At 35.6% G+C, this 26,090-nt stretch overlaps 2 protein-coding genes across 2 annotated transcripts; both read left to right on the top strand.

The window, feature by feature from the left end:
- Positions 1-6,089: 6,089 nt before the first annotated feature.
- Positions 6,090-25,613, top strand: LOC131159621 (double-stranded RNA-binding protein 5-like). The gene is made up of 5 exons (XM_058114659.1): positions 6,090-6,658; positions 15,162-15,424; positions 23,729-23,939; positions 24,076-24,511; positions 25,334-25,613. The coding sequence occupies exons 1-5, from the start codon at positions 6,382-6,384 to the stop codon at positions 25,392-25,394; spliced, it is 1,248 nt and encodes a 415-aa protein (XP_057970642.1). The 5' UTR covers positions 6,090-6,381; the 3' UTR covers positions 25,395-25,613.
- Positions 15,896-20,140, top strand: LOC131159623 (uncharacterized). Its single transcript, XM_058114660.1, has 2 exons — positions 15,896-19,457; positions 19,556-20,140. The coding sequence occupies exon 1, from the start codon at positions 18,442-18,444 to the stop codon at positions 19,252-19,254; it is 813 nt and encodes a 270-aa protein (XP_057970643.1). The 5' UTR covers positions 15,896-18,441; the 3' UTR covers positions 19,255-19,457; positions 19,556-20,140.
- Positions 25,614-26,090: the final 477 nt, after the last annotated feature.

The following is a 26,090-nucleotide window of genomic DNA, read 5'->3' on the forward strand; positions in this document are numbered from 1 at the left end:
CAATTTTCTTTTGGAAAAACACGTGATCTAATTGAGAAATTTTATTTAGCTTTTCAATTTTGTATTCAAAGATTCATTTTCTTCCTTTAAAGTAGAACAAAGACATACTTATTTTCTTTTTTGTATTTTGAATGGGTTTCTTCAAGATGTTTATTTCTCCTTTTGGTAGCAATTAATTCATTATAGAGTTTTATGCAAGTATCTTCTAGCTCATCAAATGAGGGAGTGTATTTGTCATCGAAAATTACCTCATCTTACTCATCTGCCATGTAGCAAAAGTTTGCAACTTCTTCTTCGTTTTCACCGTCGGTTGAAAGTCCATCGAGCTTGTCCCATTCGATTGCATTCATGGCTTTGTATTTCTTCTTATCCCCTTGTTGATTATTGCCTTTGTTTTTGAATAGGGGACAGTCAACCATTTGATGACCGGGCTTCTTATAATTGTAGCACTTCATGCTTGAATCTTCCTTACTCTTTTGCTTACCTTTCTTGTTTAGTAGGAAGTTTCCGATTCTCCTAGTGATAAGAGCAATCTTTTCCTCATTGTCACACTTTTCTTCTTCTTCAATAATTTCCTTCTTGCTTCCCGTTTTTAGAGCCATGTCCATTGTCTTTTTGGGCTTATCTACTTCAGCTGAAGAGTTCTTCTTCTTGATCTCATAGGTTATAAGAGACTTAATCAGCTCATCAAGAGTGACCTTGGATAGGTCCTTTGCTTCTTCAATTGTAGTAGACTTTGCGTGCCATGATTCTGGTAATGAGTGAAGCACCTTTTGCACGTTGTCTTCCATAGAGTATTCCCTATCAAGTGCTTTCAATCCATTTGTTATATGTGTAAAGCGTGTAAACATAGAAGTAATTGACTCACCTTCTTCCATTTTGAACATCTCATATTTTTTCACCAACATATATTTGACTTTTTAACTTGAGACGTACCTTCATATGTTACCTAGAGCTTTTCCCACATTTCCTTTGTGGTGTTACATTCTCAAATTTGGTTGTATTCTTCATCGCTCATAGCACAGTAAAGAAAATTTTTATTTTTGGAGTTTAGTTGAACTAACCTTGCGTCGACTTCGGACAACTTCTTGTTTGGTATGATCTCACCTTTTTTATCCTTGAATACGTAATCTCCATTGGTGATTACATTCCACATTTTCATGTCATATGACTGAATGAAGATTGTCATTCGGTCTTTCCATTCAGGGTAGTTGCTTTCGTTGAACTTTGGTGGATGGTCAACCCCTTGTCCTTGGGAAAACATATCTGTCATTTGATCTTTGCACTCTAGATCCTACTCCGAAGGTCTAGTGACTTTCTCTGATACCACTTGTCGGTGTGGGTGTGCATCTAGAGAGGGGGTGAATAGATGTCTTTCGCAGATATATGACTTTTTCTATAATCACAAAATTATCTTGGCAAGATGTAAGAGTATTATATCACAATTTATATTCAAAGCAAATACAAACAAGCAAGCAATAAAAAGAGGTAGGGTGAGAAAAGCTTAACATGGTGATATTAACGTGGTTCAGCACCAAGCCTACATCCACGCCTTGAGACCAACTCAAGGATTCCCTAAATCCACTAAGCAATCCTCCTTCAAGTACACACCCGAGCTGCTCACCAAGAGTTACAACAATCTCACCAAGAGTCACCTTACAAAAGCTCACAAAGAACCCCTCAATACAACAAATCAAAGTAACTAAATGCAACTTCAAAGTACTCCTTCTTGGGTTGATAATACAGATCCAAACCTCACACTACTCTTTTTGTAAATGATGTGTAAGACAAGAGTAAAGAGCAAGAGAGTTTGAAAGCAAAGATGAATCTTTAGAATGAATGCTCTATAAATGTGCTTAACAACCAAGTGTGTAACTAACTTAAGATGAATGCACAAGACTCATATTAAAGGGCAAAGGGACGAGCAGCTCACTGGAGAGCCATTGGGCATTAATGGAGAAAAGACAATTTGAAAACTAGCCGTTATTGCACATTAAATGCGTTCTGCCGCCCGACACTCGTCGACGATTCCATGACCTTGTTGATGAGTCTTACACATGCGTACATCGACAAATCCCATGTGTTCATTGATGAGTCTTCTCTGCTGAATTCAGATAGGTCTCGACTTCTCTTCGTTGACGATTCACCCTTGTATATTCGTCGCCGAATCCACTGTATTCGTCGATGAGTCTGCTATGAGATTTTAGGTGGTCTTGGGATCTCATCGTCGATGATTCCCTTGTGAACATCGACGAGTTCCCTTCATGTATTCGTCGACGAGTCCCTTTGTTTTACTTATATAATGACCGAAATAAATGTGGACAAGTCCAAAAATGGTTTGGTTTAAGTTAAAGTCCAATCTTGTCCAGAATTATTTTTTACCAATTATAAGATGTCTTGGTTTGATAAAATACATTTGAAAGCCATTTTGACATCTTATGCAGTTAAGTGACTCGATATGCATGTGTGAACTCGAAATTCATGTTCTAACCTATTATGAACTATATGCATATATAATTTGCTTGTCTCTTGCAATATACTTTTGACCACACCATATTCACAAGAGTTGTAACATACATCCTACTTCTCACACACACAACCCAATAAAGATACAATTAATGTAGAGTTTTATATATGCTTTGTTTGGGTGGTTAAGCTTCGATGTGCCATGTGTGGAACTTTGTTGATGGTCATTTGCTCTTTGCTTGTTCGATATATGTCTGACCCTTATGCTTGCTTTGGAACTGTCTTGTATATCTGAACTAAAGTTGAGGAAAAATATTAGTAAACCTAAGAATCACTAATGGATTGTTGTCATCAAAATAGGGTGGAATGAGAACCTTTAGCCCATAGGGCTAACACATATTAGTAAAATGGGTGCATAGAGTAAAGGATACAAAGCAAAAGGGAGTAATAAACAAAATTATGGAGATGTTTTAAGGAGTTTGATATTTATATCTATCAATATCAGATTAACAACCCTATCACCATTTGCGTTGGCTTCTTTCGAAATAAGATCAATACAGATTTTCCAAATGCAATATAACGACATTCAAATGAGTTTGATCGAGTCTTTCCTTTAGCACCAAGGGAGGAAATTGAAAGCAATTTCTTATCCTAACTTATAGACTTCTAGGGAAGGACAGGGAGGTGAAGACCTTAAAGTATACAGAGGTGGTTCTAGTCTTCAAGAGACTTTTGCACATCTTACAAGTAGGGTCTTGGGTCATGTACCCATCTTATGAAGCCTAGGCAAGATATTAAGCCAATGAATGCTTTGCAATATATGAGTTGGAACTAGATAAAATAGTACTAGGTTATTTTTTTATTTTTTGCTTTGATGAGATTCTCGTGCATAAAGGAAGAATTTTCCATTGGAATTTTGGTTCCAATGGATAGAGTTAGGCCTTTTTAGGTTTGGGGCAAAAGGAATTAAGTTCTTGAATCTTTCAACTCTAATTGTATGCCTTCGTGGACACTTCTAGATGCTATTTTTCATTATCATAGTAATAGTCGCATCAAGATGAATACCAAGATAAGGAGAAATAATTTCTCCATGATAAGGGGAGAAGGAGTCTCAATAATAAGGTTCATCAGAGCCAATTGTCATAAAAGAGAGATGTGCTTTATCAATTTCCATTAAGTAATAACACAAGCATAGACAATCACCCTTAATTTAAGGCTAATTTGTTATAAATTAATAATCTCTATTTTTTAATACTATTAACCAATAATTCATCATTAAATCACCGTCTTTTTGTTTAATTTGAATTTAAATTTAAATAAAAAAATGATAATTTTAATTTTTTAAAATAAAATGGAGGAAATAAATATAATTTTTAAATTCAATATAACACTATTTAGTTGTTTTTTAAATAAATTTTATCATCTATTATATTTAAGTAAAAATTAATGACTGAAGTACAAAACCTAACTTTATTTTGCGCATGATCACAAATTTTTTTTAAGAAAAAAAAATTGATGGGTCATTTATTTATTTGATCTAATTTACTAAATCAAAGAAAACAAATTCAATTTAGACTCATTTTTGTGGACTTAGCATGAATTAAAACTAATTATATTTATGTTAAACTACTAAATTCTTATTTAATTTCAACCGTATTGATACTAAATAATTATTTTTATTTTTTTTTTATGTGGTTTATAAGATTAAGAGCTAAAAAATTTCTCTAATACTAATTGTTGTAAAAATAGCAATGCCTATAATTTTGCTAATAAGAAAACTCATCTTACTAAAAATTTTATGTCATTTTGCTAATAAGAAAAGTCATCTTATTAAAAGTTTTATGTATGAAAGTTAATTAAGATTAAGACTCTATCTAAATCAAAGATCTTTTTTAAGAAAAAGTTAAAAAAAAAAGGAAAAATAAGAAAGTATTTTTTATTGTATTTTCTATTTGTATTAAAAATGAATTTATTGAGTATGTCTAAATTGAGATAAAATCAAAATTTATTATGCGAACACTCATGGGCTGCATGTTATCAATTTTAAAAATCACAAAAATAAAGACAAAAATGAAAGTTAAAAATTAGAAACAACCAATAACTTATTTGATTAATATTTGTAAAATTAATACAAATTAAAAACTTGATTGAATAAATGTTTATTTTATCTTTGAAATTAAATAAAAATGAGGAAATATGATTTAAATAATAAAAATAAAAATAAAAATAAAAATATATTAAAAATGAAAGTAAAAAATCATTTTACTTAATTATTATCCTTCAAAACCTACTTTTTAATGTACACCAACAATCTTCTTGTACATGAAAGATTGCAAAATAGTACTCCTGGACACTGGCTTAGGTGGTAAGGGCGGAACCAGACGTACTTGTGACCTAGGTAGGCGTCCCGGGTTCGATTCCTGCCACGCTGAGCAAAACCCGATTTACCTTCCTTGCGGTGATGTGGGGTCAGATCCGTGGGGAGTGGGATTAGTCTCCGCTGTGTTGTATCCCAGGGCGTGCTCTAGTAGATGCCGGCGAAGAACACCCGGTGATACTCAAAAAAAAAAAAAAAAAGATTGCAAAATAGTGCAAATATTTTTAAATATCTTATTTTTTGATTAATATTCATAAAATAAATATAAATTAAAAACTTGATTGAACAAATGTTTACTTTATCTTTGAAATTGAATAAAAATTAGGGCATATCATTTAAATAATAAAAACAAAAAACATTAAAATATATTAAAATAAAATTAAAAAAATATTAAATTATTTTACTTAATTATTATGCTTCAAAATTTACTTTTTAGCGTACACCAACAATCTTATTGTACACGAAATATTGAAAAATATTAAAAATATTTTTAAATATCTTATTTTTTTCCCAATTTTCAGAAAATCTATAGTAATTTTATTTTAATTATAATTTAAATCCACATAATGATTTTAATTTTAATTGAAAATTATGTATAGAATAAATAATTTTTTATAACAAAAATTAATTCTTCATATTAAATTATTTTGCTAACATATTGGAAAATAATTGAAAATCATAAAATCTAACTTTATTTTATTTTAAAAAATAGATAAAAGCCCAAATACATAAATAGAAACTAAAAATGGAGACAAATAGATTGTCATAATCTATTTCTTTATTATATAAAAAATAAAAATAAAAATGCGAAGTAATACCAAATAGACAAATATAATCCAAATTTTTGTCCAATTTACTCTCTCTATATATATATATATATATATATATATATATACTAATTTTATTTCACTATCATAAAAAGGATTATGTCTTATTTGTAAGTATCAAAAATTAAATAAGTTAATCAACAATTACACTGATTCTTATTAAAAGAATAATAAATACCAACCTAAACAAGTCATAATTTACCATCCAAAAGTTATTTTAAATTAATTATCTTTCTCACTAATTAAAAAAATATAGCAACAAAATTATTAATGCAATAATATTTTTTGATTTTCGCATTTATGATGGGCAGTGTAAATAGGGAGTGATAAATTAGGAAAAAGGACTTGGAAATTACGAGAAAGCCCGTGGGCTTTGTGCCTCCAAATTAAGAAAGGGTGGCCCGCTCGCTCGCTCACTCACTCACCCACTCGCTTACTACGCACTGTTCCCCAAAGCCAGGGAGCGCTCCAAAAGTTTAACTGCTGCCACTCCACCTCTGTCTGAGCAGCAACCACTAAGTCTATAATATCTACCTGCAATTAGCAAAACCGTAGCTGCCCCTATCATCTTCCGCCCCACCACCTGACCAGGTCGGCGACAAACAAAACCCTGCGACAAACAAAACCCTAGTCCAGCTTTATCCCCTTCTTCCTCGGCCTAGTGTTCCAGTTCTCTCTCTCTCTCAGTCTCTCGCTCGCTAGCAGAGTTCCATGTCTCAACTCGGTCAGGCGAAGCTGAAGGGCTTCAAGGCGGAGCCGTCCGTTCAAAATGATCCTCAGCCGTCTATGGAGGAGCAAACCGTCGTCGAAGTTCATGTGCAGCCCGTAATGGCGGATCCAACCGCTGGCCAGAAGGATCCGCAGCCAGTCATGGAGGAGCCGCCCGTTTCTGGGACGGATCCCCAGCCGTCCGCGGCGGAGCCATCCGATAAGGCAGCCCCGCAAGCTCAGACGGAGACGCGCTCGGGCCCAGGCCCCTCCACTCAGCGTACGTCATCTTATTTGCCCCCACATTTTCCAGCTCTTCTTTCTTTTACCCTCCGTTTGGTTCCTCGGAAATGGAGGGAAAGGAAAGGGATTTTTGCTTGAATTGAATATACTTTACCCATTTCAATTTTACATTTTATTTTATTTTTAAATTTCATGTTTGCTACCATGATTATTGAGAAAATGGAGGAAAAGAATCACAAATTTTTTTATTAAAGATCTGTTTGAGTCGGGTCTATACTTTGATTATATCCTCCGTTTTGTTTTTGGGAAAAATGAAGTCGGGTCTATACTTTGATCTCCTTGGTCCCAAGGATAAAGGAGGAAGGTTCTCTTGAGTAACTTATAATTATGGCCATTGTAAAAAGTTAAATCTGTTGCGTCTATAAGATATTCAAAACAGAGTTTCATATTATGTGGTGTCTTTGGATGATATTGTTAACTAGAGAACGAATAGGATATGAGTTACATAGAGCTGTAGAATTTTTTAAAGGTAAGTAGAAGTAAGGCAGAGTGTATGAAATGCAATTTTAGTAACTTGGCTAGGTTTAATGAAAAAAAAAGGTTGTTCAGAAATTCTTAGTTGTAGCAATGGTGGTGGCAGCAGCAGCAGACTACCTTTGTATTAATCATGGAAACAGAAGGAAAAATTAAAAAATATGTGATATATAGAGTTAACAACAAATTAGGTAAAAATGGAGTGGTGCATTTAGTGCACTGTTACTTGTCACTCTTATTTAAATCCTTTTTAGTAAGTGAAATAGAATTAAAATCAAAAGAAAGTTATATACTATGATAGTAGGACCAGCTTTGTAGTATGAATATAAATGCTGGACAACAAAGAAACACATGTATAAAAAAGAAAGTGTATCCTAAATGAGAATGCTAAGATGGTTGAAAAGTATAAGCATGATTACAAAAAACAACACTTTAGTAGAAAGCAATGCCATTGTAGTACATCATGCACTAGTTATCATTTATTGTTGTTATTGCTTTGACAAGCAGGAAGAGAAAGCTTTCAATAAAAATTCGAGGGGCTTAGCTAAAAATCACTTTGTTTTTCATGACATCTCCCAGCTCCCAAAACCATATGCTTTATTTTTCATTTGTTATGATTTGGACATTGTGAAGAGTGGGCAGATTGTCGATAATGCTTTACTTTGGACAAGTGGTTGTCTCAATCAACTTATGTGTCTTGTTATTTTATTTTTTTTATTCATCTGTGTATGTAAGCTTGTCACAAGATTTAAAAATTTTTTAACAAAAAGAAATTATGCCATCCAACAAGCTTTTACACCATTGTGGCAGACACACCTAGTACACAAGGCTTCCATGCCATCGGGGATCTAGGGAGGGTAAGACGTATGCGGTCTTACACCAATGCTAGAAGAGACAGTTTCCATGATTTGAACCTTTAGCCTTTGTGTTTGGATACAACACCCTTACCACTTGGTTAGGGCTTACTTTCCGTAATGTGCTAAAACAGTATTCCGATAAAACAAAGCTGTGTAATAACTAATAACTAGGTTGACCCCCCTTTTGTTCTTCCATACACTCAGTCTACGCCTCTATCAAGCCTCCTAGGTTGACAATAACTTAGATTCAAAGCCGAGTTGGATTGTATGAACAATTGACAAAGCTAAGGATGTGGTTGGCCTTGCACTGCCAAGGTAATAACTTTCTTTCATGGGTTTGTTTCTCCATTTAATGACACATTTCTCTAAAACCTCATTAGCCCCAAACATACTCTTCGACTTGAGGACATGTTCAATCTCATTTGTTTCTCCAAGTGGGAAAGTAGGATTCGTAGAATTTCTACCATGGCATGGATGATCATACAAATAAGCAACATTGGAAACAGGACTCATGTTAGAGCGCATTGGTATAACAAATATGCATTAGGTGCCACCTCTTCAACACCTTGCAACTTGCAAGAGCCAAAAATTTTCTTAGGATAAGGGCCATATGGAAATATACCCTGTGAAGAAATGCCATCACTTGGTCTGCAACTGTAAAATCCTTCTTCCACTTATGCAAGTCCAAACTTTCTTCATATTGTGTAGCATTTAATATTCTTCATCACCTCATGCAATTGACTTACATGATATAGAAGCCACAACATTTATTGCTGACTTACATAGAAGTTGATAAAGGAACCAAGTCAAGTGTGTGCTTTGGTACCCTCCCATGAATTATCAACCTCAATTGGTACTTTTCTTGTAGTTCAATTTAATATGCAAGCTTTACTTGCACTAGTAGCATGCCCTGATTAACTATATGCTCACCGAGAAGACAAAGTGAAACCCAAAATGCATTTTTTTGACCTCCACTGCCATATGTGGATGACAAGTGGTAGAATAATTTAATTGCATTCACAACTTCTTCCATAAAGTTCCTTGAAGGCCAATAGTGAATTTGATGTTATGCTTGGAGACAATAGACATGCGGCCTGCCCATGTTATTCAAGTATAAATCAGCTGGTAGAGATGCATTTGTAGTTTTGTTTGAAATGAATAAAGTTTCCTGTTCTTGAAATCTTTTGACCATTGTCCTTATTAAGTTGTGCCTATTTTGTGTATGAGTCAAGCACATAATTCATGCTAGTATGATCCCAAGGAGTTGTAGGAATGGGGGTTGGGCTGTATAAGCCTGCATATTGAGTTTGGCCTTTGGTTAGCCAAGAAATATGACATCTCCCAATAGTCCTGCCAACATGGTGTTGTAGTTCAGCCAAAATTATGTCTTCCACTTAAATGAGGGTCTTTGTAGTTCTCATATGATTTGGTACTTTGGTTTCTTGAAAAAAAAATATGGATGCATAATTGGGTATTGAGACGCAAGCATCCCTCTTTTATTAAGAATTTCCCTTCTCCATAGGACTTTAATTCCTTGTAGGCCTGACAAATTTGATGAAAGTCAATGACATCATAGCACAGTTCCTACAAAGCATAAAATCTAGTGAACTTAGCTTACAACTATAAAAAGGGCCACTCTGTGGTTTTAAATAGCGATAGTTGGTAGCAGGGCTACTAGTAATGGTGTAGGAGGAAGCAGGAGTAGCGGACATTAGATAATGGGAAGGAGGTGGAACAACCTTGAATTTTTTTTTTCAAGCACATACAATCTTATGTATACTTTTTTTTGCATGTTTTAAGCTCTCAACCCTTCTTAAAAAAGAGGTGTAGTGCAGTTTGGATCCTTTAGCTCTACTTACTAGCCGACTCCACCTTGCTGGACATAAGGCTTGGTTTATTGTTGTTATATATGTGATAAATTAATTAACAAAATAAAATAGATTATACATTTCATTAATTATTGGGCACATAAAACATACAAATAGTACAATAAATTAATCAAAGTTCAATTATTTTATTTGTTAAAGTAATAAAAATTTAATAAATTTGGACCAACAAGTTATATTGTATAGCTATAACTTGATCTTTAAAACTATAATTTATAAATTTATAAAATAATTATTGTTAAATAAATTATGTAATTATTGTTAAATATATTATATACTAAGTGACTAACAACTTGAACACGACAAAAACTAGAAAGAGAAGAAGTTTTAAGATTACTATTATTATCATAATAAATATTTTTTTTAAACATACTAGTGTTCATATCAAATTGTTAATCAATGCATCTCTTGTGAGTATTTAAAAATAAATAATTTTTGTAGCATTATCGTCCTTATTATTATTATCTTCTCCACCCCTTATTCAATAGCTTATTGAGAATGACTTAACCATTTTTGCAAGCATACATAAGAATGGCGACTGTCGCATTTGCTTTCATTCAACCCTTTCTACTCTTGATCCCTTTTCAAGTTTCTTTCATTTTTCTTGATGGACATGATCATATATAGATACGAAAGTTAACTTCGACAAAATGGTGTGGATCAAAAGAAGTCCTTCAACTGAAACTGGAAAAAGTTGGGCTAGAGGGTTTTGTTTGCTTGGAAGAGTAAAACCAAATTCAAAGTCAATTGATTCGAACTTCTTTGTCAGCGGCTAGATGGTTTTGCTGAGTGCTTGCCTCTGCTTTAGCAATTAAAGAAGAGCACTCTTTACAAAACGTTTGGTAAGAGAAAGGTTTGGGTGGTGATGAAAGCAAACTTGAAGGCTAATTTTTTGGAGCTGGGTTTACAACTGAATGGTGAGGGTTATGCAATTTTCATTCTTGAAGGTCTGGAATGGGAGGGTTGGCATTGCTAGAGATGTAGGCAATTATTGGTTTGGAGAAGACGAATTGAGGCTCTATTTTTGTGGAATCATGACCACGGAGCTAGAAGGAGGTCCTATCTGATTGCTTAGGGACAATGAAGAGGGTGGCAATGTGGGAGTTGTGGAGGTTCCCAAATGGTGAATGCAAGAATGGCGGTGGCTCACTCCATGAGTTCTTAGGGAAACTAGGGTTTTCGAAGGGAAGGAGTTAATCACAAAAGCCCTAGAGGGTGGAGTGGTTTTCGATTTGGTTGGGCTAGGTATGCTTAACATGCAATATGTTTGGCCCAATCATTGAAAAATAAGTCTAGGGCTTTTAAGGTGATCTGGCCCAATTATAACTAGTTGCACTGAAATCTCTAATGCAAAAGAGTTTTCAGTGGCCCTCAAGCATATTGGGTTAATCAGGGAGTACGTGAAACAATTTTCTACTTTGATGTTGGATATCGGGGACATGTTGGAAAAGGACAAGCTATTCTATTTTCTTGAGGGGTTGAAACTGTGGGCAAGAACAGAACTTCATAGACAAAGAGTTCAAGACTTATCTACCGCACAAGCTGCCATGGAATGCTAAATTGACTATGCTGGTGATAATATCACTACGTCCAAAGAGAGTGGTGTAGGTGGAAACAACGGAATGTTTTTCAAGAAGGGCAAACCCTAAAGTGGGGGAGTCGATTATAAGGCATCAACTTCAAAAGAAGCTTTATAGTCTCAAGGGTTCAACACACCCATTGGAAAGGGTAAAATTTCATGCTACTTATGTCGAGGCCCTCATAGAGTTGATGAGTGCACTCATAAGGCATGACTTAATGCCTTACAAGCTTCTACCACTGAGCGGGCACTGGAAAGTGATGAGGAAGAGGAGGATACTTCGAGGATGGGTGCAATGCGACTGGTGAACGCATTGGAAAAGCAGGCGAAAACACCGAAAGTTACACAAGTGTAAGGGTTGATGTTTGTGGACTTGAGGATCAATGGGAAGATTACCCTGTTATGGTGGATACCGGGGCTACAAATAATTTTGTTTCACAGGTAGAAGCAGGGAGACTCAGCTTATCCTTGGAGAAGGATTCATGACGTATGAAAGTGGTCCGGCCTACTCTTGGAGTAGCCAAGACAGTGATTGTGAAGCTTGGGCAGTGGGCAGGTCATGTGAATTTCACAACGGTGCCGTTGGATGACTTTTAAGTTATTTTAAGAATGAAATTCCAAGTTAATACTCATTTTGGGCAGTAAGCATAAGTGTTAGAGTCAGAAGTTCACAGCAAAATAAGAAATAATTAAAGAGAGAGCGAGAAACAACACACCAAGCTTAACTCAATGAAGGAAATTAACTGCTGTAAGCAGTAACTACTTAAAAGCTTCTCTGCTTCTCTGCCAGACTGCTGCTATAGTTAGACTATTAGTCATACTCATCAGAGTCAAAAATTCAGAATTTAGACCAGACAAGAAGAAGAGGAGAGAAGCAGTTTGGTCTCTGGTCTTTCGAAGCTCTTGAAGAGCACTCAGCAGTCAGTGCCGCTGTCTGTCAATGTTAGGAGAGAATTAGTGAACTCAGAATCGAAGCTTTGAGAGCTTGAGAAAATAATGTGCTGATGCATGCCTATTTGCCTTTTGGAGCTCTTCAAGACTCAAGAGCTCTCTGATCAAACAAAAAGAACTCAGTGAGCTGACCAAATAAAACTCCAGAAGATCAGAACTCATCTAACACAAGAACACAAGAAGAGAACACTAGAGACAATCAAAGTTAAAGAAATCTGTAGGCTGATTGATCAAGAACTCCACAGCTCTCTGCAAGCTGCTGCTATCAAGACACAAGGGACTCAGAGATGGGATTTCTCTTCTATTGGGATCTAAAGCAAACAAATCCTGGATGCTATTTTGTCCATATTTTGAAGAATTTGGGTCAAATGGGCCAGAGCTTTCTTCTACTGCAAAAGAAAACTGTTGGGCCAAATTAAAATGCATATTGGCCCTTGTCTTTAAAGCCTAGGAACAGAAAAAAGGCCATTCAGTAGGAACCCAAGTGGCATAGTGATTCTACAATTCTACTGATTCTGATACAATTTGCAGAGACTGAAGGAGATCCTCTTGTCCTATCTCATTGGGAAGAAAAGGAGAATCAGAAGGGAATGCGAGATAAAAATCGATAGACATGGTCCTGCTCTTGTACTTAGAGAGAGAGAGAGAGAGAGAGAGTGCATTTTGTAAGTTTCTTTGGGAAATATTAAAAATTTAGAGTAGATTAAATAATTAAATAATCACATTTTTTTTTTTACTCCAAAAAATCAATTCTTGATGTTAAAGTAGTGAGGCAACAGAGAAAACCAGAAATTTTGGTTTTTAGTTACTGCCACAACATTGAAAATGGAGACAAAATGCGTTGTCAACACATATTTATTCACTATACTACAGTGGAAATAGAAAACAAAACAAAAATGACACAATGTTATCCCTACATTTTATCACCCATATGCTTAAGCTGACCAAGCTCCTTGTAGTAATGGGAATTTTATATTGATGGTATTCCTTATTAAACCATATCTGATACAAGGTTCTTAGTGCTGCTACCATAGCTATGGTACACGCTTTCATTGCACAGAACTCATATGCACAAAATACACTATCAATATAGAAATTATTGATTATACTTCCTCCTCATCTTCACTTTGAGATTTGTGTGATTTAGAACCATCCTCACACTGAACTTTGCTTTCAAGTAGTTGTGGCTTCATTTCTTCTCTTTGGGCATTGATCAGACTGCCTTGGTGGTCAACAAGGGAAACGATGTTACTCTGAATCTTAGTTGTGCCTAAGTTCTGCCTTTACAGAAGCACCTTTTCATCCTCAGGCAGACACTTCCATTCAAAGAAAAAAAAAAAAAAAGATTGTCAAACTTCGCAACCAGTTAAGGGAAATGTCTGAACCACCTTTCTTGTTATAATCAGTGACACCCATGTTTATTTTGTTGTCAAAATCTGGCTCTTTATAATTTTCTCATTTGGCAGTAGAATGTTAAGGTTAGGATTAAGACAACCCCTTGTAGGAAGTGGGGGTGGGGGTCTCTCTCATCCTGAGTCATCAAGCAAGGGTTTGACTTCTTCATTCCAGCTGCTGAGCCTGCATTCCTTGTTTTTAAAACTGACTATTCTTTGAAGCCCTCTAGCTTCTTGCTCTGATTAAAAAACATGGTGCAGCGAGGGAGGAAGATGCAGAGATCAGTAGGAAAATATATGATAACTTTGATTAGGTTTGGGATTAAGTTACCAGAGATTAGATCAAAACAAGTAGAAACCAAGAAAATGTGGGAAAAAAAACTTATTTTAAGAGAAACTTACTTCCTGCCCGGAAATCTGCCCTTAAGAGAACAAATCTGAACTTCCTGAACTATGCCTGACTAATAAAATAAAAATGATTAATCCCTAAACAGTATTATAACCAGAAAAAAAAATGGGGTAGTAAATTAATCTTGCCCTCCTATTTTGTTCTGCTGGTACAACTCAGGCGGGTTTTGTCACTGCATCACTCATATTAATTTTTAATGAGATAATGTTTCATTGTATATATAGGTGTTTGTTCTTGTTCAACCATGAGCACTCCAATAATTTCTTCTCAGTTTTATGTGCTGCTAAGGCATGTTACACATTGTTTTCCTGCAGCAATGCCTTTTAGACTGGGTGGGTTCTTCATTACAGTACAGAATTAAGATTACTAGGAGGTTGTAGCTTCATTCTTTCTTATGTGCATCTATCCTTATTTATGAAATGATCTTATTTCCCTTTTGTTAGATAACTACTTTACTAAAAGCTTAAGCTGTTATGTTGTTAGTCAACAATGTATATCAAGCCTTAATGCTCCCCCGCACGTGTAGCCCGTTTGCATGTGGAGAGATAAACAAACAATGAATAACACCGATTATAGGGAATAAGATAATCCTTAACAAACAAAAATAAACACGGGGAGCAAGAATAGAACCCAGGACCTCCTGGCAACCATAGCTTGATTCCATGTTAGATAACCTCTTTTCCTAAAATTTTAAGCTGTTAACTTGTCGGCAACAAAGTTGATAGCCTTAATGCCTTCATTATGTATTTTTAATTATTTGTTTATCTTGTTGTGCGCAATTGGAATCATATGTTGGGAGTTTTGAGAGAGCATGTTTTTGGACTACAACCTAACAGCTTGAGCTTTTCAATTGAATGGTTCTTCAATACATGCATTGGGTATAATTATTGTTTATGCCTGGGTTAATGCCTGCTCTTTGATTTTGTTTAGGTCTTCCGGAACAGATGATGCATAAGAATCGGTTACAAGAGTACACTCAAAGATCGTCCATTCCACTTCCAATATATCACACAGTCAATGAAGGATTTCAGCATGCTCCAAGGTTTAGGTCAACGGTGTTGGTGGATGGAGCATCATATACATCTCCTAATTCATTTTCTCATCGGAAAGCGGCAGAACAAGATGTTGCCAAACTTGCACTGGAGTGTATATCCCAAAAAATAAAGGATGAAGGATGTCCACTTATTCGTGAGGTTTGTTATTGCAATTATAAATTTAACATTTTCTATACATATTTAGATAAATGCTTATTGTATGGCAATTGGATCCCTCTAAAAGTTTGATGATTGTAAGTACATTTTCTTCTTGGAAGTTATTCTATTTGTTGCTTGCATTCCAAGGATGATATTTCCTTCTTTACATATTGTTTTATTTCATGAAATGTCGCCTCACTACATCGTAGATCCATTTTGGTTTATATGGATAATATATCGGAGCATAAAATGAAACATTGGTGCTACAAAGATAGTTATTTAGCTGTTAGCACTGCATAAAAACACTCCTCCTAGAGTAGCTGTGAATATGAATAATAGAAACTTTGTTAAAGCCATTTCTGTACATTCAATTTACTCTGTAGATAGAGGAATAAGAAATTCACATATAATTCTTATTGGTACTTGTGAAACTGAACATTTACATTGTATGATAGAAGGTGAAGCTTTTTTTTTATTTTTTTGTTTCCCCTTAGACAGAGCATATAATGTTTTCTTGTCCATGTGAGCAGTGACAACAGTTGATCTGGATAGTTCTATTCTTTTTTTGTTGCTTATCCTTGTTAATGCTACCATTGCAGTATGGGTGAATTTGACACTGTACTAGTGATAGAAGGGAGTAAGTGATGTCTTAAGTCCGAAGCACACTGTTTACTGTTTGTAATGCTAATTTTTTTTTTTGGGGGGGGGGGGGTAATTGCATGAATGGTCACTGAATTTATAACTTAAAATCAACTTGGTCACCAAACTTTTTATTTCTTGCAAGTAGTTCATCAAAGTTCTAGAATTGATCCAATTCCATCTGAAACCCAATGGCTTTTAAGGAAATTGGACAGAAGGCTGTGATGGCATTCCAGTTTGCTGCTGCAAAGCCCAGTCAGCACCTGGTCTGCAACCCATCCCATTCATTTGGTCTGTCAGCCTCAGCCGGAAAGACGGATGTCAGAGCTGGGCAACCATTAATATACAAATGTTGTAAGGTTGGGGCATGGTTTGAAATAACGGCCGTTACATAGCGTAACGGCCGATACCCCAACGTTACACGTCGTAACGGTCCATTACGGACTATTACATGGCCGACAGGTCGCAGATTCGCTGAAGGCTTTCTGCTGCAGGCAGCAGGTAGCAGTGCTGCTTTCCCCCTCTCCCCAGTCCCCACACCCATCTGCCATTCAAAGGGTAAAATGGAAAGTTACAAACTGACCTTGAAGATTTGTTGGCCGAAGCAATAAGAAGGCTTCGAAGCCTGAGAGTAGCACACCGAGCAGATCTACTCATCTTCGCACTTCGCAGCCTTCTAGGACTTAGGAATTGCAGACTTGCAGTTGCAGCAGCTTGGCGAGTCACCGGCGACAGGTCTACAGCAGCTCTGCCGCCCCTGTGAGTCGCCGATAGCCCGTTGGCACCTTCCTCCGCTAGTTGTCGCAGTCGCCACCAGCCAGCCTCTCGATTTCAGCTTCGGAGCTTGGAGTCATCGCTGCTTTGTGCTTCGCAGCCTTCGCTCCTTCGAGTCTCCTCCGAGTTCCCTCGAATCCCTCCCCTCTCTCGGTCTGACTTGACTCCCAGGCCCCAGCGTATGAGACACTCAACACTTAACACCCACAGCACTTATCATTATGTTTTTTTTTTTAAATTATATTTTGTTGTAAAATAGGTTTGTTAAATTGAATTAAAAAAAAAGTAATTTAATAGAGTAAAAAATTAGAAATCATTAATAATTATGTAAAATAAAATTTTCTTAATTTATAAATATTTTAATTGTATTATATTTTTTGAAAGATAATTATGAAAATTAATTCCATGACATAGCAAGCAATTATTAATAGTATATAATTAATATTTTTTAAGGTTAGTAAATAATTAATATTTACCAATAATAATTGAAGCCTTTTTTATAATAATATTTGAATATCCACTACTGCATTCACTAATCACCATCGTAAACAAAGCATTAAAATAATGTATGTACACAAGACATCCATGTGATGGCATTTTATATTATCTAGGCTTAATTGAGCTCTATTTTTCACCATTCTTAAAGAATTCCAAGGAATACTCTGCACAATTATTATAATATTTAGTCTTAGGATTTGCCAAACTTATAGAAATAAAATTAATTCATGGCACCAATTGGCTAACATACTATTTATGTTAGCAGGACAAAGTGGTCATTTTGATAAAGAAGATATCATATTCACTCCCATCTATTGAAAAAATATTAAATAATATTCATATTATAAAAAGAAAAAAAAATTAAATAACATCTGTCACCCATTTTATGTTACATGTGTATCTACTTGCCATTTCTTGAGTAGGGTGGCCCTATTTATTAATATTTTTTAAGTTTTAAAATATTATTTTGACCTTAAATTTAAAATTAGGTAAAATAAATGTTTACATCTATTTTTTGTTTTTAGTTATCAAATAAAGTAAAAATTGATAACTTAATAAAAAAAAATTAACCTAATAGTTAATACATTAATAAATCTGATTTTTACTAATTACTACTGGAATTTGTAGAAAATTTTAATTTTAATCCATATACTGAGAAAAGGCTTAAAAAATTAAATAGTCAATTTGTAATGTATGGATCTCTATTTGTGATGCTGTGATGTATATGAAAGTAGAGTAAAAATCTTTTTCACCTTTAAAATTACAATGTTAATTTCTTATAGTAATAAATGAAAATAAAATCAAGCTATAAAAAATAATGAAAATATCTTTTTAAAGATAAAGGAATATAATTTTTTGTAATAAAATATCTAATATTTTATAATTTTGTTTATTTAAATATAAAAATAATAAACATTACTTATTATTTTTAATCATATATTATACTTTATTTTTACGTAATAAGTATTTAAAATTAGGACTATTTAGTACTTATTATTTAATATTTACTAAATTACTAATTATATTATTCTTGTCATTGTAGAAAGGTTGTAACTTTGTATTTTCTTTATGTTTTGTGTAGAGATCATCAAATTAATTGTATCAATATGCCACGTGATAGAGGAAATGAAAACATACCTAGTGAGGATATTGGATGGCATTTTGGTATTGCGGTGGACGGTAATAGACATGTTATTATGTGTAAGTTATGTGAGAAGATAATCAAAGGAGGCATTACACGCTTGAAACAACACTTGGCACATAAAAAGGGTCAAGTAGCTGGATGCTCAAATGTGATCACACAAGTAAGAGAACAAATGATGAAACATCTACAACAGTATGCTGAGAAGAAAAGAGATAAACAAAAAAGGCAAGAAGAAGCAGAAGCCCAAATTAGAGGAGATTTTGAGAATTTGAGCGATGAAGAAGACTTGGAAGAAGAGAGTATGAGATTTACTCGACAAGAAAGCATACGATCACAACAACAATGGGAAGAGAGACAAAGATTTCGAGCAAGAACAACTGGAAGGGGTAATATTTATGAAGAGGGAGGTGGCTCTGGTAGTGGTGCTACCAGTGGTTTCAATAGAGCAGGAACTCAATCTTATAGTGGTCGAGAAGCTGGAGGTTGTGGACGACAATGGATCAATCCTGATGCCCCTGAAGCTAGACTAAAGGCAATGGATCCTATTTTAGAAAGAAGTAAGAGTGCGAAACAACCAAAAATCAACACAAAGTTACTGAAAGGTTTAAGAAGTAAATTAGGAAAAGCGGTTGGAAAATTCCTAATTTATAATCGTATTCTAGCGAATGTAGCTGACTCTCCATTTATGCAGCTTATGCTTGATATTGCTGCAGAGGTTGGAAAGGGGGTGAAGGGTCCATCACCCTATGAGATATCTGAAATTTATTTGGAGTAAGAGTATCAAGAAATGAAAAATTATATAGCTTCTTTTGCTGGAATTTGGAAGGAGAGAGGTGTAACACTTATGTGTGATGGTTGGTCAGGACCAACTAGAAAACACATTATAAACTTTTTAGTTTATTGCGATAGAGGCACCGTGTTTTATAAATCAGTTGATGCCTTTGATGTGCCAAGCAGAACAGCTGAATATTATTTCAGGTAATTTTCTAATTTTAATTGTATATGCAAATAGTATTATGGACTTGCATGTTTTTAATTAAATAGTAGTAATTATTGAATCCATAACTTCATTTCAGATTAATGGACGAGATGGTTGAAGAAATTGGAGAGGAGAATGTTGTCCAAGTAGTGTCTGATAATGAAGCTGCAATGAAGGCAGGAGGAAAATTATTAATGCAGAAGAGGCTCAATCTCCATTGGACAGCATGTGCAACTCATTGCATAGATCTTATTCTTGAAGATATTGGTAAGAAAAGTAACGTGAAGAAGGTCTTAGAAGATGCAAGAACAATAACCTCATTTATTTACAACCACACATGGACAGTGAATTTCATGAAGAAATTCACAAATAATAGAGAGTTAGTTCGCCCTGCCATCACTCGATTTGCCACAAATTTCATTGCTTTGGAGACTATTGTCAGGCATAAACAAGCACTAAGGGAAATGTTTACATCTAATGCTTGGAAAAACTCAAGGTTTGGAATGGCAAAATCAGGCCCAGCATATGATTCAAAGAAAATTATCTTAGGCAAAGAGTTTTGGCAAAAGGCCTCTGATATAATTAAAGTGCCAGAACCCTTGATGAAATTTCTTAAATAGGTTGATGATGATGAAAAACCAACCATGAGCTTCATATACGAGGAAATTGATAGGGCGAAGTTGGTCATTCAAAAAGATTGCCGGTTTTACAATGACTATTTAAAATTATTGACAACCGGTGGAGTTTTTAGTTGCACTAAGATTTGCACGTTGCTAGTAAGTGTAAACCGAATACAATTTCTTATTATTTTAACTTTTAAATTATGCATAGTTGCATTAGAAAACTATTGATTAATATGTTTCTAAATTTAATTGTATGGTATTTTTTGAACCCACAATTTCTTTATGGTGCCCCACCCTCTTCTGAAGTTGCTAGAGAAGTCATGAATGGAGTTAAAAAAGTGATAACCAAGTTGGTATCCGATATAGATACTCAAATTCGGGCTATTAATCAAGTAAGTATTGGTTCCATTAAATTGAATAATGAATTGTTCTAGTATTCTGTAATACTTTCAAGAATAATTATTAATACATCTAATTAATTAATTATATTTCACAATCATCCTTTTTTAGTTGTTGCCATATCGAGATAGGCAGGAGACTTTTGGAATCCCGTTGGCTCAAAGGGCAGTGAAACAAACAAATCCTGGTAAATATGGCTATATAGCTAAATAATGGAGAATGACTCTATTTTCTCTCTTTGTGTTCAAATTTGACTTTTGAAATATACGCTATACTAACATAAAACTCTTTTTCATTATTCATGCAGCTGAATGGTGGATTCATTATGACTTGTGTGCTCCTAAGCTCCAAAGAACAGCAATTAGAGTTCTTAGCCAGACCACATCAGCTTCAAACTGTGAGCGTAATTGGAGCACCTTTAGCCTCATCCATACGAAAACAAGAAATAGATTAAAGGACATGAGACTACAAAAACTTGTTTTCGTACATTACAACATGAGGTTAAAGTTAAGACGTACAATGAGAAGAAGCCAACGAGAAATTGAAGAGGATTTCAATTCTATCAATTTGGACTACATTTTCGAAGAAGATGATCCTTTAAGTCAATGGTTAGAAGAGAGAGAGACACCACTACTCGACGGTCAGGACAATTCAAATTAATTAAATGAAGAAGTTGGTGATACTACAGAAGGAGGTGATCAACCACCAATAAACGCGCATGATGATTCAAGTTCAAGCCCTGAACGTACACAAAGTGATGACAATCTTGGTTTGAGCCCACCAAGTGATGATGATGGTAATAGTGGTGCTGGAGCTGGGGTTGGGGGGGTGGCAGTGGTGGTGGTGGAGGCGGCGGTGTAGAATATAATTATGGATATGATACAGGGACATCATTTGCAAGGGATATATATCCTTCTGATCCTTATGGACTACATGACATACCTGAAAATTATGACTTGGGTATTCCTCCAGGGAACCAATCTTCACAACCCAGGAGAAGGAGTGCTCGTGGTGACCCTTGTGATTTCACTGAAGATTCATATGGTGCGGTTTGTAGTTTTGGCGACTTTGGTTTAGATGGTTCATCATCACAATCATATGGATCTCATCCAGCATATCCACATTATGCATCTCGTGACTCACATTTTTATCCCAGTGGATCAGAAATCTCAGGATCTAGTGAGTCTTCTTCTACACATTACCCAGAGCCAACCCCAGCCCCAACTTATAGACATTATTCAGGAGAATTTTCATCACCAGTACATTTTTAAGAGCAACAACAAAATGACGCAAACTTGGGTTCATTCAACTATGTATTTTCACAAGGATGGGGAGATAATTTCCCATCCCAATCTCAAGATACAGATGCAAATTATGAAGACCATCCACGTCATTCTTTTTGGTGGTGACATGTGTTACGTTATAAATTTGTAATATTGTATTCATGTATTTTCAACTATTTATTGATATTTGATATTAATCACTTTTTAAATTCATGTATGTGTAATGTGTATATTGAGTATTAAGTCTATTGAGTATTGATTCATTTTTAGTAACTTTATGACTTTAATTAATTGATTCTTACATTTCTACATCTTTTTACTCATTAAAGTAATGTAAACTATAAAAAAATATGCTTTTTTTTTGTAAACAGCGCACTAAAATTAATATAAAAATCATAATGCCTATTAAAAAGCATTTGTAGGTTGAATGAAAGCCGTCAAAATTCATTAAAAATCATGTATTATTGGATTTCATGCTTATTTTTTAATTTTGGCATGGTTGTGCATGTGTGAAAAAAATTCACGACCGTTACGCCCGCTTCCCGTTAAGTAACACCCGCCTCTCCCGCGACGCACGACACCCGCGACCGTTTCGCGACATTACCCGCGACCGCAATTTCGAACCATGGGTTGGGGACAAACTTGTGTCTGGAAATGAAACTAGACTTTGGTATCCATGGATTGTCAGAGTACGAATAGACATGAAGGTGCCCAGGGATCGTGGCAACTTCTCTAATTTCTCACATTGGGGTTAAATGTAGATCTTCAAGTCCGCAAGGCACAAGCAACATCTGTTCTACTGTTCTTCCAAGGTCACCATCTTCCTCTGGCGAGTCTTGCTGATCAATAAATGTCTGAATAAGATGTCGTTGTTACTGAAACCCCAATAATAATCCTGTATCCATCATCTTCGACAATGAAACCAGCAGCTGTTCACGCCTGCCGGCATCAACCTGTAAATTCTCAAGCTTAGATAAACCAGTGCTTGATGAAAATTGCTGCCTCCAGAAGTCACCAGCTGACAGTTCACGTGCAAAGATTCATTCATGGTGGCTAGTATAGTTGATAATTCAACTCAATCCATCCCATTATGTTTTTGATTTTTGAATCAATCAGGGTTGTTGCTGTTTCCTCTTCCATTGTTGTTATAATCGATATTGTTTTTTGGTTCGGAGAGTTGCAGGTCTGAGTGCGGATGGCAGCAACAGGTCCTTGTCCTTTCTTGTGCCTCATCATCAGCCATCTTGCCCTCAATATTCCTGTGGTATTTTAAGCCTGCTGCTCTGTTGTGCATCCCTCTTCGTCTCCCTGCTTCTGCAAAATCAAGCTTTGGAACTTCCCGCTTCACACAGACATTGTGCGTCTATTCCACCGGGAGAATCAGCTCCAGGATAGCCAGGGGCAAACCATTGTGACGAGCTTGCACTTGAGCAAGGCAGATCTGGAGAAGGTTAATGGAAGTTCATCTTCGTGGGAAAAGTTTGCCTCAAGATTGCTGTTTATATGGGTTGGAGAGGGACCATGTGCGGCGTGACAGCTTCCCTGAGGGAGTTGATGGTGGGGAAGGACTGGTAGGTGTAGTTGTGGGGGTGCAATGCACTGCTTGAGCAGGTGTTATGGAGGTCTCCCATGGCGGTTGAGAGAGAGATGTGGGTCATGATGAGTGGGTGTTGGAGGAGGCTAATATGCTGGTGCAGTCTTCCATCCATTTTCGTTAACGGGTGTTGTGCTTCGGCTGAAATTGGATCAATTCCAGAACTTCGATGACTTAATTGCAAAAATGGTGACCAAATTGATTTTGAGTTATAAGTTCAACGACTATTTTTGCAATTTACCTGCTAAATAGATTTTTGTTTAATTTTGCTACTTTTCCATGTTAAAGACATTCAATTTTTGGGCTTGTTTTAATAATATATTTTGTCACTACCAGAGTTTATTTTCATTTTTGTTTCAATAACTTTGCAGGATACAATTTTTTGCAAGTCTATCCTGAATGAATATGCAGTCAAGATGAATTTGGAAAAGCCTATATATAATACTGTTCAATCAGAAGGGCTGCTTCCAATATTTGAGTCATCTTTGGTTTTTAGTGGCACTAGATACACTGGTGATGCTGGTAGAAATAAGAAAGAGGCTGAACAATTGGCTGCACGTGCTGTTATCCTATCAATGCTGGGTACCAATTTTCAGATGCTTTGTCTCGTAATCATTTTTAGACCATTCTAAATCTATTGCCCTCACTCTGTTTGCACACACATGTTTGTTTATTTCCCTTGTTTGCATGTATGTGACTTGTTGGCATTACTATGCAGGTAATACTGGATCTGGAACTCTTCTTTCTGAGATCATTAAGTCTAAAATGAAACTTTATGTTGCACTGCACAGAGTTAAGGATGCTCGCCAAATGCAGAATACCAGTGTGCCTGGGGAAGGACACATTGGAATTACTCCTGGAATCTCTTCTGATAAAGGAAAAGAGATTGAAGTTGTTGGGGGTTCAGAAAATTTACCAGTAACTGCAATTGCAGGGTCATCCCCGGGAGAACTTGCTAACATTCCAGTTACGCATCAGCCTGCTCATGAATTCAAGAAACCAAAGGCAGAGCCAATGCCTGGGACAATTACTACTCCAATTATGTTTGTGCCTCCAGTTTTTGAGCAGTCTCCAGTTATTTGTTCAACTTCGGGGAAAAAGCGAAATCGAAAGAACAAGAAGAAGGCTGATAAGAAAAGACGAATTGGTTCTCAGTGAGTGATGGCTTTATATATTTTGGTCTGCAGTTTCTTATATCTCCTTTTTTCTTTTTTTTTTTTGTTGTGAAATCCAATATTTGTAGCGATTTAGCGCTTTTCCAGTGCACTCCTGCACTGTGAAAGGCTATAAAGATAACAAAAAATCTTCTTTTACTATGTTTTTAGGTTATTACTGCTCTTAGGCATTTATTGCTATGACTGTTGTTCAACACATCTTTTATGATTTAGTGTTGTAATTTAATTTTTCTTTTATATAGGGACACAGTTGTGTAGTTAATTATCTCACTTTTAATGCTCACTCTCCCCAAAGCAATGGGAGGTAAAAGGGGAGCGGCCCTCTTTTTTAAACCTGTTTACTAGATATTATTTGTCTCGTTGCTTGACCTACCCAAGATGATTTGATTATTAGCTTGTAATTGTCAGTCTCTAGCGCTGAAATCTTATATGTCAAGCCTAGTGACATATACCTAATATTTGTTGATCTAAATGTGCTATGTATCTGTATAACCCATAAAGCATTTTGGGCATTCATAATTCAACCCTCGTCATTGATTTGTGTATGGTCCTGTGATGAATGGTTTTGTAAACTTGGTTTATGGTAACCACTTATCTTTTGCAGCATCTCACAAGGTTTTATTTTAGATTTCCCTTTATTGCACACTTGGTACATAGGAATAGAATGAAATCTGGCGGAATAGGATCAAATTTATCACTTGATTTCACGATATACCCTACTCAAATTTTCATGTCATTCTTTTTCTACCCGAGTCAATTCTGCAGACTAGCTGATGCTAATGTATATTCTTGATAATGCAGGTTGCCTGTTGCTTCCGTGTTGCCTTTGAATCAAGCATCTCCTTGTTCGGTGGCTCAGTAGTCCTCATCTATTGGCGCCGTTCAGTGGTACAGGTCTTTCTTGTGTACCTATGTGTTAGGGTGTGGCTTAAACTTTCCTCGTCTTGTGTTGCCGGAGCAAGAACCCTTTCTTGTATGTTGTGTTATTGCTCGCATCATCTGTTGTAAAACTTTGTATGGTTTGACTCCCAACATTTTCTCCCTTAGCTTAACGTATAGGCTGCCACTGGTTGCAAGATAACAGGAATTTTTGTTTGTTTGGATGTGTTCTTGAGGGCTTGGCTGTTCATTTTCTTGACCACCAGCAAGGCCATATCCTCCTGTGGATTATAAAAAGCCAATTGAAAAGAAAACTAGCTTTACTTCCAAACATAAGCAAGATGCCCATGGATTATTTTAGCATGCAGAGAAGTAGAGGATTACAAACTATATAGATAGTATTGTCTAGAATAATTTAGATCAATAGGAAGCCCGTTTTGCAATGCCGAATTCATAGATTTTTTGAAAATAAATATTTTCATTTGGATACTGATTGAATAGCAACAGTTAAAAAACAAAAAAATTTGAATTTTGATTATTAATAAATTTGTGGCACACAAATGTTCGAGTTAGAACTAATGTTAGCATTGCAAATATTTGAATTATGCCTTCTTACTTTTTGTTTGCGGTGAATTCTTCTGCACAATGCACTTGCAAAATTTGGCATTTAGAAGAAAAG

The sequence above is a fragment of the Malania oleifera genome, chromosome 7 (genome assembly GCF_029873635.1).
Source record: "Malania oleifera isolate guangnan ecotype guangnan chromosome 7, ASM2987363v1, whole genome shotgun sequence".
Lineage (NCBI taxonomy): Eukaryota > Viridiplantae > Streptophyta > Magnoliopsida > Santalales > Ximeniaceae > Malania > Malania oleifera.

Excerpts from the sequence above, each read along its gene's own strand:
- LOC131159623 (XM_058114660.1), top strand. The coding sequence starts at position 18,442 with ATGCCACGTGATAGAGGAAATGAAAACATACCTAGTGAGGATATTGGA.
- LOC131159621 (XM_058114659.1), top strand. The coding sequence starts at position 6,382 with ATGTCTCAACTCGGTCAGGCGAAGCTGAAGGGCTTCAAGGCGGAGCCG. Across the intron at positions 6,659-15,161 it reads CCCAGGCCCCTCCACTCAGC|GTCTTCCGGAACAGATGATG; the intron begins GTACGTCATCTT and ends GATTTTGTTTAG. Across the intron at positions 23,940-24,075 it reads TGTTATCCTATCAATGCTGG|GTAATACTGGATCTGGAACT; the intron begins GTACCAATTTTC and ends ATTACTATGCAG.